The sequence below is a fragment of the Anopheles arabiensis genome, chromosome 2 (assembly GCF_016920715.1).
Source record: "Anopheles arabiensis isolate DONGOLA chromosome 2, AaraD3, whole genome shotgun sequence".
Lineage (NCBI taxonomy): Eukaryota > Metazoa > Arthropoda > Insecta > Diptera > Culicidae > Anopheles > Anopheles arabiensis.
In genome coordinates, this window is record NC_053517.1 from 29,952,893 (window position 1) to 29,965,488 (window position 12,596).

The 12,596-nt window shown below is 47.7% G+C and overlaps 1 protein-coding gene across 1 annotated transcript; it reads right to left on the bottom strand.

Annotated features, from left to right (window-relative positions):
- Positions 1 to 1,517: 1,517 nt before the first annotated feature.
- Positions 1,518 to 2,558, bottom strand: LOC120897812. The gene is made up of 2 exons (XM_040302934.1): positions 2,071 to 2,558; positions 1,518 to 1,686 (listed from the first exon to the last, which is right to left on the bottom strand). The coding sequence occupies exons 1-2, from the start codon at positions 2,556 to 2,558 to the stop codon at positions 1,518 to 1,520; spliced, it is 657 nt and encodes a 218-aa protein (XP_040158868.1).
- Between the last annotated feature and the right edge of the window lie 10,038 nt (positions 2,559 to 12,596).

A 12,596-nucleotide genomic window follows, 5' to 3' on the forward strand; every position in this document is an offset into this window, starting at 1 on the left:
ATTCCATCCCAAATCTCATCTCTATGTCGGTTCGTGAAGCGGTTCGGTACTGGGAATTGAAGCACACGAAGAACGAGAGCGAGCCGTGTTGGTGGAGGTGGACTGGTTGATCCGGAACAAGTTCCAGCAGCGACCAAGCTCCACCTGCGAGCTTCTCCGTGTGGTCAAAATTGGTTGTAATAAAAATTGTCACCAGCAAGATTACCAACCGTTTCCGTGGCCCTGATGAATGGTGTAAGCGTGAGCGTTTAATCGTGTGAATATTACACTGACGTCATAGGCACCGAATGAGATAGAAGTGGGAAAGGCAAGACCGTAGTGCCGTAGCGTTGCTCTGCGAGCTCCAATTGTTAGCACGGTGGTGTCTCGATTCCCAAACTACACCTGCCAGCGAATGGGGGTTGTAAATTTATGGGAGAGAGACACAAAGACACACAACAAGTCCACCTTTCCAATTCCCACGATGCATGAAGCCTTGTAATAATGCTGCTTAGCCAATGCACGGTGCAAACAAGCAATAGATAAACGACCAAACAACGCCAAAGCCCAGCGCAACATACATTTATTCCGGTAGTACCACCCCAGGGGTAATCTCTCCGACTGTGTCTGTGTGTGTGTGATCCTCACGCGATCAGGATTATGGTATGCAGCGGAGGAAGAGAGAGAGCGGAATTGTTGACAGCCCACCCACTGGATAGAATGAGCGTCACAAGCAAACTCTAGAACAATTTCCCACCTTTAGGGTCCACCTCGGGTGCATTGTCCTGGTGGCTGGACACCGCTCAGCGACACACACACTGTCAACAGCCCCCGGCACCAGGGTGGAATTGTTCCACCATACGAAACAAAGGTGTGTGTTTGTGTGGGCGTTGACAGTGCAGTGGGGTGGGGGAGGAGAGATTTTTTGGAAGTTTAATTCCAGCACCAAATAGTGGGAACTCGCGCACAACACCATCCTACGTCAGTGCAGTGGAAAAGCCACAGGAACAGTGCGGGTTGCGAGTGAATCATAGAGGAGTTTTATAATTCTAACACAATTTATTACACTTTCCATTAATAAAATCTTCTTCCGGGATTGTACGCTTGTCCCGCTTTGTCCCGCCGTCCTCCACTACAGTGTGTTTCGTTGTGCCCTTTCACGGTCCACTTTTAACGGTAGGCTTTAGCAGATTGTTTGGGTTTGGTTGAAGTTTTGTTGAAAGTTTTAGGCCAATTTTTCACCTCCAGTTAGGGCGTTCACAGCAACAAAGCATGCAGTGAGGGCTGGTAAGTTCACTGGTCCACCCCAAACAACACCGTGGCGTGGCACGGGACACGGGCTCGTTAGCTTTTTGTTCGCGTCGGTCGCAGCAACATATTAGCGGGCTCCACACAAAACCACCTAAGCAGGCGGCGACAAATGCTAGCTATAATTTATTGTGCTGTGTGCTCAGCGACCAAAACATACGGCACTGTGCGGGGGGTGAGGGGGGGGGGAGGAGGAGTAGTAAAGGTGTTCGGGAGGTGTTGTGTTACTACTATTCCCCAGCGAATTGGGCCGGTTGTTGTGTCGCTAGAAAGGAAATGCCGTCGAACAGACCGTGGCCAGCCGGACAGTCGGTGTATTGTGCGGTGCAGTCACGTCCTTGCTGACCATGCGAGCGGGCCAGCAGATAGTCCGGTTCGAGCCGGTCCGAAGGTGATGGTCTGTGGAGTGAAGGAAAGGAAAGAAGGGGAAAAATGGGTGAACATTTTTGTGCTAGAATCTCGGTTCCGAAAATTGGGGATGTTTTGGGGATTTTTAAGAACTTTTTTTTTTAAATAATGATGCATTCAATCGAACATCCTTTTGTATCAAGCAACGCGCTGTGACGGGGTGTGTGTGTCTGTGTATGACGATTGATGACAAGCGTGTGAACAATTGCACCAAAATAGCCTCAATTTGGTCGAAGGCCCGCGCTCTGCCAACATTGATTTTTTATTTTGTCAATCAACCGGCAATTATTGCTTGCAGGGGGAAAACACTTTTCAGGCCACAGGCCACAGCCACAAGCTTGCCGTCGACACGAGCACCGGTACGTTGCTACTTACGTGAAAATCACATCGATTATTTCGCCAATCAATCCGTTGTGTTTGAGCGGCATTTCGGCAACCTCACAGACGGCCCGCAGCAGGCACGCCCGCCCATTCCGCCCCGCCCGGGACAGGCCCTGCTCGAGCAGGGCGTACAGCTGCCGCCGGCTCTGATCGTCGCCGGCCGGCCGATCGAGCGCCCGGTTTTGGAACACCGACTCCGGATGCGGATAGATGATGGTGGCCGGTATGCGGTAGTTGGCCTGCAAATTGTACGTATTGACGATGACGCGCGGCAGCGGATGATGGAACCGGATGGGTACGACGAACCCGAGCACCACTTTGGCGAGCCCACCGTTGATGGGATAGTTGAGCCACCGTTTGGCACGTTCCAGCCGGGCGGTGATTTCATCGTCGTTGAAGTCGGTAGCAGCAGCAAGCAGCTCGTTGCAACCAATGCAACATAGTAGCACGGTGCAGGAAAGGACCTTGGCGGACAGCTGCATCCTATGGAAAAGGTGCTAGCAGGCCGCAGTTCGTTTGAGGACGGAAGTATGACAACTGGGCCGCACGGACTGGCGTTCGGTACAGTCGCTGCAAGTCCAGCACGGTGTAAGATGCGCTCTGCTCGAAGCACATCTACTTTTGGAGACGGCTGCCAATTAGTTGTGTCAATAGACGGTACCATTCGAAGATCGGCTCGAGGTGGTTTGAAATGACGTTAAAATTTGCTGTATTGGTTTGATTCTTTTTCTCTCTTTACACCGACCAACGCTTCTTCTTCGCGCTTCTAATCAAACCCCAAATCAGAGTCAAATGGTGTCGCTCTCGTTCGTGCGGTAGAATGGAAACGGGGACGATACGCGGAGGACAGAGGAAGGGGGAGCTTTCGCTAAACATCGGCAACAACGGCGACAGCCATTAGTCGAACGATGTAATGTAAATACGGTTTTTGTGCGCACGTAAGTGGAGCAAAATTGGGTAAATAAATAACTCGTCAAGCGAGCGAGCGAGCGAGCGAGTGATAGCGGTGCCGGTTGTGACGGTGCGACGAACCCAAAAACCCGCGCCCAAGCCAAGTCAAGTGTTGGCCGGGCAGCAGAATGATGGCGGTGGAGCGTGGTGGAGCGTGTTGGTGGTTGGTGCCGCGAAGGCACTTCCGAGAATCGATGCTTCGATGTTTTCAAAAGTGAGTTAACGATGAAAAGGCGGTCGATTTAATTGAGTTCGCTCATTAAAGTGTTGAGCTCGAATACGTTTTCCGTAGCAGCGGTAACTCGGTAAAGGGCTGTAAGCATTGAAAGCACTTCTTTCAATATGTAATGTAAACCGTTTCGTCTGATGTATATAGTGTTATCTACTGGGAACATGATGTTTCGTTCCAGATAAAAAAGAAACCTAAATTCTATAACGGATAAATATCATTTCATTAAAATCGTCATAAAAATATGATCATCAAACACATAAAAGTTTGTCTTTTTGAGAATTAAAATTCCCATTGCTTTGTGCTTAAAAAAGTTATAATGAACAATTTTTTTTATTTTTTATTTAGGAGTAACGGTCCAAAAAGGCCGTATTGCTTAAGAGTAGAAAGTACAAATGTAATTCATGGCGCTACAATCCATATTGGCAGGGAGACATTTCCTTCTCTGAGCCATGGAAGGGCACCTTATCCCGGGTGTACTCGGACGGTTTGGTCATCCAGTCCATGATTGTGCGGTCCTATAAGCGTGGCGAAGGTCTACATCATTCGGGTTTCGAGGTTGTCTATTCCAGTTCAGATAATGAACAAATTATTTGCGTTTGAAATTTCACGAAGTTTATCTATCAAAATTATATTTTAAGGTAATTTTGGATCCTTATTAGCATTATAAAAGTATTATTAAATCCTTCATCATACTTTTCCCAAGTGTAAAGCTACAAATTGTGAAAAAAAAAATCATAAATTTCGATATTTTGTATTGGTTTCGACGAAAATACCCTTCCGCCCTACATAATCTATTTTTACTTCTGCATCCAGTTTTACCACACACACACAGGATTTAACCCATGATTAGTCGTGTCCTTGTGTGATCCAAAACTACCAAATATCACTTTCAATCTCGTGACCACTGCCCCCCGGGGCACTCATAACGCTGTCCCTCTAAAGATAGCTCTTTCGAGGTTTCGATGACACGTTGGTGGATTTTTTGCTTGTTTGATGCCCTTGCTATGCGAGGGCGTTTTTGTTTAGCAAACCCCTTTCCTTGCCGATCGATGATTGATAGTATCTATTTCTCTTGTTTTCACCAGCACTTGACAGGGGGCATCCTGTTCATCGCCGCCCCCAAGGGCATGGTCGGAAGCCGCCCGATCTCAACAAAATGGACGCGAACGACGAACTTTCGTCCCTTCCGTAGTGCCGCCGTTAAGCTGCTTTTCTAAGTGAACAGCTCCGCCCGGGCGGAAGCATAAATCAGGCATAAAGTATCTATTAAACGTGCGTCCTTGGTATACGGCAAACCGCCATACATCACGGTACCAACGGATGATGCCTGATGTTGGGGCCGCGGTGCGATGGTGTAAACAAGTGAAAGTGCCGCTTCTAGCCGGAGCTCGAGATAGTTGCCAAGCGCTTCGGGCAGGACGGCCGAGCTATGTTACGCCTGTGTGTCAAGCGACGAACTGTGGCTGGCGACAGGGCGTGTACATTGCGTACGCACGGTAGGAAGACGCCACAGCAGCAGCAGAAGCAACACCAGCAAGGAGCAGAAATATGCACACGTTCACTAAACTGCAAACATTCCCAAACCGTATTACAGCATATTTGAGGACAAATAACAAACAACAATAAGCAGCGCTAGAAGTGGTACGAAATGGCAACATAAAATCCGTGTTTTTCCCTCCCACTTTCGCTCGCCGTCGGCTCGCATGGCGCAGGAGAAGGAAACGCGAGTTTCCTTTGCCTTTTGCTGGCGGTTGGGAGAGGTGTGTTTTTCTTCACGACCCACGATGACGACGGCGAAGATGATAGTGCTATCAAGAGGAGGGAGCAGGGATTCGAGCAACTATTTGGTGAATGGAGGAGGCGAGGAGCATGTTGCAGGAAAGGGATGCAAGGAATCGGTTGGAATATGAGTCAAATATATCCGGGCAACATCGTTCTTCCAGTAAGGAAGCACAAGTAGCGCGTTTCGGTTGAAGAGCACACTGCGGCGGAGGAAATGTTTGCCGCAAACGCGACACAGGAAAGAATAATACAAGGCAAGGTGAGTGTGTGTGTATGTGTGGCAAGCTACCCGGAAACGGCGACATGATCGCGTCAGTAATCCAGTTATCGTAGATGTGCAAAGAACATTACCGTCCTCTCCCCTGGAAGTAGTTTGATATTATTAAAATGAATCAGAGCTTGCAGAACGGTTAATCGTACGACAGGAGGTGGGTTGTATACATTGTACATCGGTTCGATGGGTGTCTTCGGCGGGGGCTTCGTTTTTGTGTGGTATTGACTTACTTTAGCTATGCATTTAATACTCATTGAAATTTTCGATTAAATTATCAACTTTTATCACTCTAAAAATTAAGCAAAAGAGTTATTTCTAGCAATATAAAAGCTAACTAGTATAACTGATCAGGTTAAAGGGATCTTTAGTATAATTTATTTAATAAATTCCTTATCTTTTTTTAAAGACAACTTAATCTTCAGACATCTCCTAAGTCCACCGGAAACATCAAGCGAAACTAATTGCAACCATTGCCGGGACCAGCAGCGGGTTTACAGTGTCGGGGGCCCTAAGCAGTAAGAAGTGTTGAGACATGATTACTACATTTGTACATGATTACTGGGGGGTACTCGGCATCTGTCTTTGATTATGTATCATTTCAACTAAAATTTGGTTGCTGCCGGGGGGGGGGGGGGGTGCTTAGGGTTCGTCTAGCGCGGGGCCCCAACGTCCATCACCCACGGGGCCCTCCTTGCTAATACAGTGCCATATTTTATCAACTGTTATGGATAATGGACTAAAGATTCCGGGGCCCCTCATTGACGGGGCCCCCCGCAATTGCTTACTTTGCTTACCGTTAAATACGCCACTGGCCGGGACCCATCCAGGCTGGAATAGGTCCCACAACTTACGCTGTTCTTGGCATTGATCCCAGACAAATATAGGTCTAAAATCAAAATACTGCGCCCATATCGTTCCTAGAACTGATCTCGAGCTATCATAGGTTATAGGAATTGATACTAACATGGAAGTGATTTGGCACCCATACCGAACCTATCATTGTTCTTCAACCCGTACTAGTCATTAGTGATGGGATACATGAAGATTTCGTCGGAAGCGATTCCCGCTAGCTCCAAAGTTTTCTGGTATCGATTCCGGATAGTAGGTCCTGAATCAGTTTCCGGAATCAATCCCGGAATCGGCTCCAGAATTAGTTCCTGAATAGGTTCCGGAATCGGTTCCTGAATAAGCTCCGGGATTGGTTTCGGAATCGGCCCCATAATCGACACCAAAATCGGAATCGATTCCGGAATAGACTCCAAAATCAGAATTGGCTTCGAAGCGGAGTAGGTTTTGATTTCTCCATAGGAAAAGACGTTTGGGTCGAATGATGCTAAGTATTGTTAGCCGCAAAAAAAACTTGTAAACGGTCCATTCTCATGGAGATTTCTGGACTGATTTTGCTTCTGAAACTTCTTATTTCAATTCACGAACTATTTCTCATTCCGGAGTTAATTCCATTTCTGGAGTCAATCCTGATTCCGTTATCGGAGCAAATTGCGATTACCAGTTCGATTTAGATTCCGGAACCGATTTAGACTCCGGAGCCGATTCCGATCTCGGAATCGATTCGGAATGATATTGAAACAAAACCTATACTGGAACTGATACTGGACTTAAAACGGTCCTCTAACTGGTCCTGAACGTATGCTGCGGATCTTTCTGATACATAAAATACAACATAGAGAGAAGATTGTTCAACCACTCAAGTATCTCCACTATCCTTCCTATCAATCTTTCAAAGGATATAATATCATCTGCATTCATCCATTCAACCGTAAAATCATGCCATGTTTTATTTTTTTTAGCAAAATCTTGCAAAAAAGGCTTGCGCCACTTTCTACGTGTGGCAAAGTTTATCTAGAATATAGCTCCCGGTAACGGTACCGGCATTTGACAATTGTACCGACATATTAGATTCTTGTGCTACATTTTCTTTACGATTGAGCGCCGGAATGTGGCAATATACGAAACCGTGGTGTGGGCCACGTAGGGAGAGCGCTGCCAGAGTGAGGGAGGAAACAAAAGGGATCACATCTTTTATCACTCCGTTTAATGTTCTCATCTTCGATACGATCCTCAGCCCCCCGTTCGTGGCTTGCCGTGAACATGGCTGCCGGGCATCATCACAACCCGCCCCCCCCCCCAGCGAAGCAGCAAAGAGACCGAACATTGCCAATGCTAATGCTGTACCGATTCCCCGCGAGCACTATATCGTTCGCCCTGGTGGAAGACAATTTCAATAAAACGTCTGCGAGCGGGCTCACGGTACGTAGGGTGACGATCAAGTGAAACGCGCCCGGCTGGGCGAAGTGTTCGAGTGCTTGCAGCAATCGGGCGAGAAATGGAGAACGACTGCGACGGCCACGACGGTGGTGGAATGAGTTTTAAATCGTTTGCTCAAACCACAAACAATCCCGAGGCTCCCGGTTTTACCCGTTGCTGCTGTATGCGTTGCTAAGATTTCGGGAAAGCCCTTTTCCTAGCGGCACGGCCTACTGCTGTGCCTGATGTACCTTTGCAACCGATTGTACCGTGTACCCCGGGACGGGGTCACACTCCCACAGACCGCAGGCTCAGGCAGCTCGGGAAGAGTCGAGGAAATGTTCACTTTGAAGTGATAATTTCATTTTCGTTACTCTTTCATTTCCTTCTAACGAAAAGTGGGGGCCTTTTTTCTTGCGAACTCTGCCGAAGCGCACGCAATGATGACAGTTTTGCAAAAGCGCCCGAAGCACCTTGAAAATATATTGTGCGAAACCTGCGGACAGGATGGAGAAAAAAAAACGTCCCCGTTGCTCGCCGGGCCGCGTCAGCCACCGGCGGGAGTGCTAGCAAATTCGTGGAAAATGGCAAACGAAAGGGCAATTCCCTAACGTTTCGTCCTAATTAAATGACCCAACCGATCGCTCCTTGCCCGGCCAGTTCCGGGAATTCGTTCCGGGCGGATTCAGCAGAACGCTTCAGCAAAAAAAAAAAAAACCGCGACCAACCGACCGACCGACCGCTGTCAACAGAAAGTGACTGACCGCGGAATGCTGTAATCAGGCACTAGATGGGTAATCGAGTGCAAATGAAAATCGATATGCCTTCCCACGATTCCACCAAACCCCATAGCAACAAAAAAAATCGTACCATTTGCACAGCATTTGCTCCATTTAGGGCGGCTTTTTAGAACGGTGTCGCGGCTCCCAACCCACCCAATTCGAGTGTGCAAAGCGGAAGCGGAACAGTTACCAGCCGGAAAAGCGAATCGGTCGAATTAATCGACGGGAATCAATTGCAATCCAATGGCAACGCAGAGGGCAACGGGCGGTGCGACGGGCGACGTCTTCCCCCAACCAATCGTTGTTGACTTTTATTTCCATTTTATTCCCGTGATTTTTTTTCTTTCTTTTGCTTTTTATTTGAAAATAGCCAAAGAAAGATACACAGCCAACAAGCTCAGCAATGAATAATGTAACGATGCTGCTGCTGCTGCTGCTGTCCAGCGAAGGAGGAGGGTGGACACGGTGGACAAAGAGCAAAGGAAAGAAGAAAAAAGACGCGAGCTCGTAGCATGTTTATTGGTTTGGCTCGTCAGTGCGGCATTATTTACAACGAAAAACGGCCCCGTTAATTGGATTTCGAATGCATTTGAGCCCCCGGGGTTACTTACAAGCCGCATCGGTTGGTGCTGCTGCTGCTGTCCGCGTGAACCAATCCCGGGGACGCGCGTAAGCGAGAGCGTTTTGGTACTTCTCCGCGTGGACAATTTCGCCACGGTCAGGAGCGGTATGAATAATTCATCGCGCTTGCTGTGCTTGCGGGGACGGGAGGAAAGGAGAATTCCACTTTTCGTGTGCCCAATGCCCACCCAGCACGGTCCAGCTCATAAGAACAAACGAGATAACGCGGGTGAGTGGTGGTGGTCAGGGCAGGGAGCCCGGAAGCATATGGTAGCAAAGCTGCCTACCGGTGGGCTTTTGCGCTAATTTGCTTTGTGCATGACGGTCGGTTGGGGTTTTTTTTTGTTGTTGCGGAGGATAAGTAGGTGTTGGTAAAAATAGAGCAGGTTTTAAACGGTTTTGGTGGTTTCAATGAGACATTACGAGTAGCAAAGGTATCATGTTTTATTTGAGATGTATCATTACAATCCGCCGATAGGGATTATCTATGAGCATTATTTCGGAGTATGGTAAAACGCTTAAGTTCTCTTGATTGACCAAAGTAGTTTTAAATGATGACGATTCAATTTCGTGACCAACACAATTTGTAGTGCGTCAATGTGGCACGATGCTTGAAAGATAGATTCTTTTCATCATTCATATACAGTACATGTGCATGTTGTTTTTAAAGTACTGACCAGTCAGACATAGATGCACCTCAGTTGTTGTCTCTTGTCTCAAGTAGAAATTGAAGAAACAGACAATTTGTATATATTGACCATTGTTCTTGCTTGTATTGCGCTAGGGATCCTTTGCTTTTGATGTTCAAAATGACTACTCGATTGGAATTGACTTGTCCTTTAATGTTACCAAATGTTTGCGACGCTTAAAAGAACATGTAGCACTAGATCATAGGAACGTTTAGTTATAGGTCCTTTAGTATTTAAGTGATGTATGTAGACCACGGTCTGATATGACTGTACCATGTACCATCAACTCGTACGGCTTAACAGCATGCCCGTGAAGCGACCCCTTTTTCTTGTCGCTTCCAATGACAGAATACCGCCGATGACACGTGCTTCGCGTGCTGTCCAAAGACGAACCTGGAACCCTCAGTCAACCATACACGGTCAGCATAGTTAGCTCATAGCGTGGAGTTCAACGCACACCTGAAGCCAACCCAACTACCAATGACCGAAGTTGAACTGGCAGAATGGCACCGTCAGCGGAACGCCTTCCCCACCGAATGATCCGCCCCTGCTTTGAACCTCCACCAACCAAATTTGCTGAGAACGATGTACATCTCATGGTGCAACCAGAACCAGAACCAGAACCTGCCACACCCCCCTCGACACACAAATGGTTAGCAAAGAATAAAAGAGCGATCGAGCGTTCGATCGGGGCCATACTTCGCCTAACTTTCCTTGTTCACTTTTCTTCGACTTAAAAGTTCCTGAGCTCGAAAGAATTTCTGCCCGCTACACTCGTCATGGGTTTAAACTAGTGATGGGTCAACCCGAACCTATCGGGTCGGAGCCATCCGTAAGCGAACCGGAGTCGTTCGGGTCGACCCGCAAGGTACAAGTAGGTTCAGTGGGTGCAACGACTCCGGTAGGTGCGAGAAAGCATAAGCGACTCCGACCCGTTGGTGCAACGAGTTCGGGTCGGATCGGGCCACGGTAGGTTCAGTTTGATCCGAGGGTGCAGTGAGTTCGGGTTGACCCGGAAGGTCAGTAGGTGCGAGGAAACATAAGCGACTCTGACCCGTTGGTGCAGCGAGTTCGGGTCGGGTATTGAACCTACCTTGACTCGACCCGACCCGAACTCGCTGCACCATCGGGTCGGAGTCGCTTATGCTTTCTCACACCTTCTGAACTTTCGGGTCGACCCGAACTCGTTGCACTCGCGGGTCGGATTTGATTCCGGCTGTCTCGCACCCGACTCTGGGTCGGGTCGTGAAATGAATCGTATGACCCAACACTAGTTCAAACCCCAAATAGACCGTGCCACCATACGTAGGACTGACTATCCTGCTGTGGGTAGTAACCCAAAAGTCATTGAAAGCCAACCCAGGCCAGGCCTTGCCCGGCAACGGTTTTTGTACCAAAAGAAGCCGAAAAAGATGTAAGCCACGGAGGCCAAATACTTTATCAAGAAATAAATAAATAAATAAATAGCCTGAATTTATCAGTGGATCTTGTTGCTCATGAACAACAGTCTATTGTGAACATCAAGTATGGCTCCACATAAATACAGATTTAGCAAAAAATTGTTTTACTTAAATTTATTTTTATCTTAAGGCTAAAATAACGTTCAAAACCTCTTTTGACGCTCAGAAATATACACTATCAAATCACATCAAAGGTAATGCTATTAGTAATTCTTTAAAATTGGTTAAAATATTGGCATAAAACTCCTAATAGGTTAAGTTTACCATTGATTCAATAAGCTAATGGCATTTATATTTTATGTTTATGGCTCAAAACATTCATTTACAATAGCCTTTTGTAATACAAAACGGAAAAAAACACATTCACACACTGCCAAAGCTCGCTCGCGTCTCATGTACACCCCACCAACGTTAGCCCGACTGTCAATTATCCGTACGCACTTGCCCTCGGTTCGGCGTTGCACAAAAGTTCTCGCTGACAAGTGAAATGTCTTCCAATACAGGCTAGACCATCGCTTGTCGAACATGAGTGTATGATTTATTTAACGTATATTCTTCGCTTTCCGTTGCTTGGCACTCGTTTCCTTCTTCCGCGCGTGCTCGCCCCCCAATAGCAAACCACCGCTCCGGGAAGCGGTGGTTGGGCTTTTATCTCAAGCACGCTTTTGATTCAGTGCGATCGTTATTATCTTCAATCCATTTTGTGCCCTCCGACTACCCGGCCCCCCGACAGTAAGCTTTCGTCCTCATCCCCCGCTCCATTGAACGGACGTGCGTCAGCTTGTTGGCTTCGGTGGCGGTACGCGGCGTGCGAAATCCCAGCGACTGCCACCCATTCATCCATTTGCCGTTCAAGTCAATTCACCGCCGGCTCTCGGGTGGCACATTTTCCAGCTCGAGTGTCACCCGCACTGAGTACCTGCATGCTTCACGCGCCACCCCTACGCCGCCAGTGGGGATGGGATGTGGAGATGTGTGGCAGATTGGATTTAAAGAAGAAAAACGAGTGAAAAATAAACGCTGTTGGAAAAATGTTTTCCAACACACACACACACACAAACACACACACATTGGAGAGTTGTTTAAGATGGGTAGAACAAAAAGGGATAACTGCTGCTGCTGCTGCTGCCGGTGCTGTGAAGAACGCACCTTTTCACTAACCTTAGGCTTGGTCGGAAGGTGGGTCGGATTACGGCGCAGCATAACGATCGACGGTGAACCCGAACCCGGGGGTGGTTAGATTTGAGCGATTTATCTGGCTTCGTTAAATTTATTAGCCATCTGTATCATTTATAACAACTTCGTGTGCCCTTGCCTTAGCTTAACTTCCTCTTAGCCCCTTTGTTTGTCAAGATTTACGCCGTGTTGTGACAGGCGGACGCTTGCTAGTAATGGGGTGCACCAGCAACCGCCTAACAATTCGTGTTCGATACATCCGGTCAAGTTTTTCGGTACCGTTCGAAG

Coding starts and splice junctions, on each gene's coding strand:
- LOC120897812 (XM_040302934.1), bottom strand. CDS start 2,558: ATGCAGCTGTCCGCCAAGGTCCTTTCCTGCACCGTGCTACTATGTTGC. Junction 1,687..2,070: donor ATAATCGATGTGATTTTCAC/GTAAGTAGCAAC, acceptor TTCACTCCACAG/ACCATCACCTTCGGACCGGC.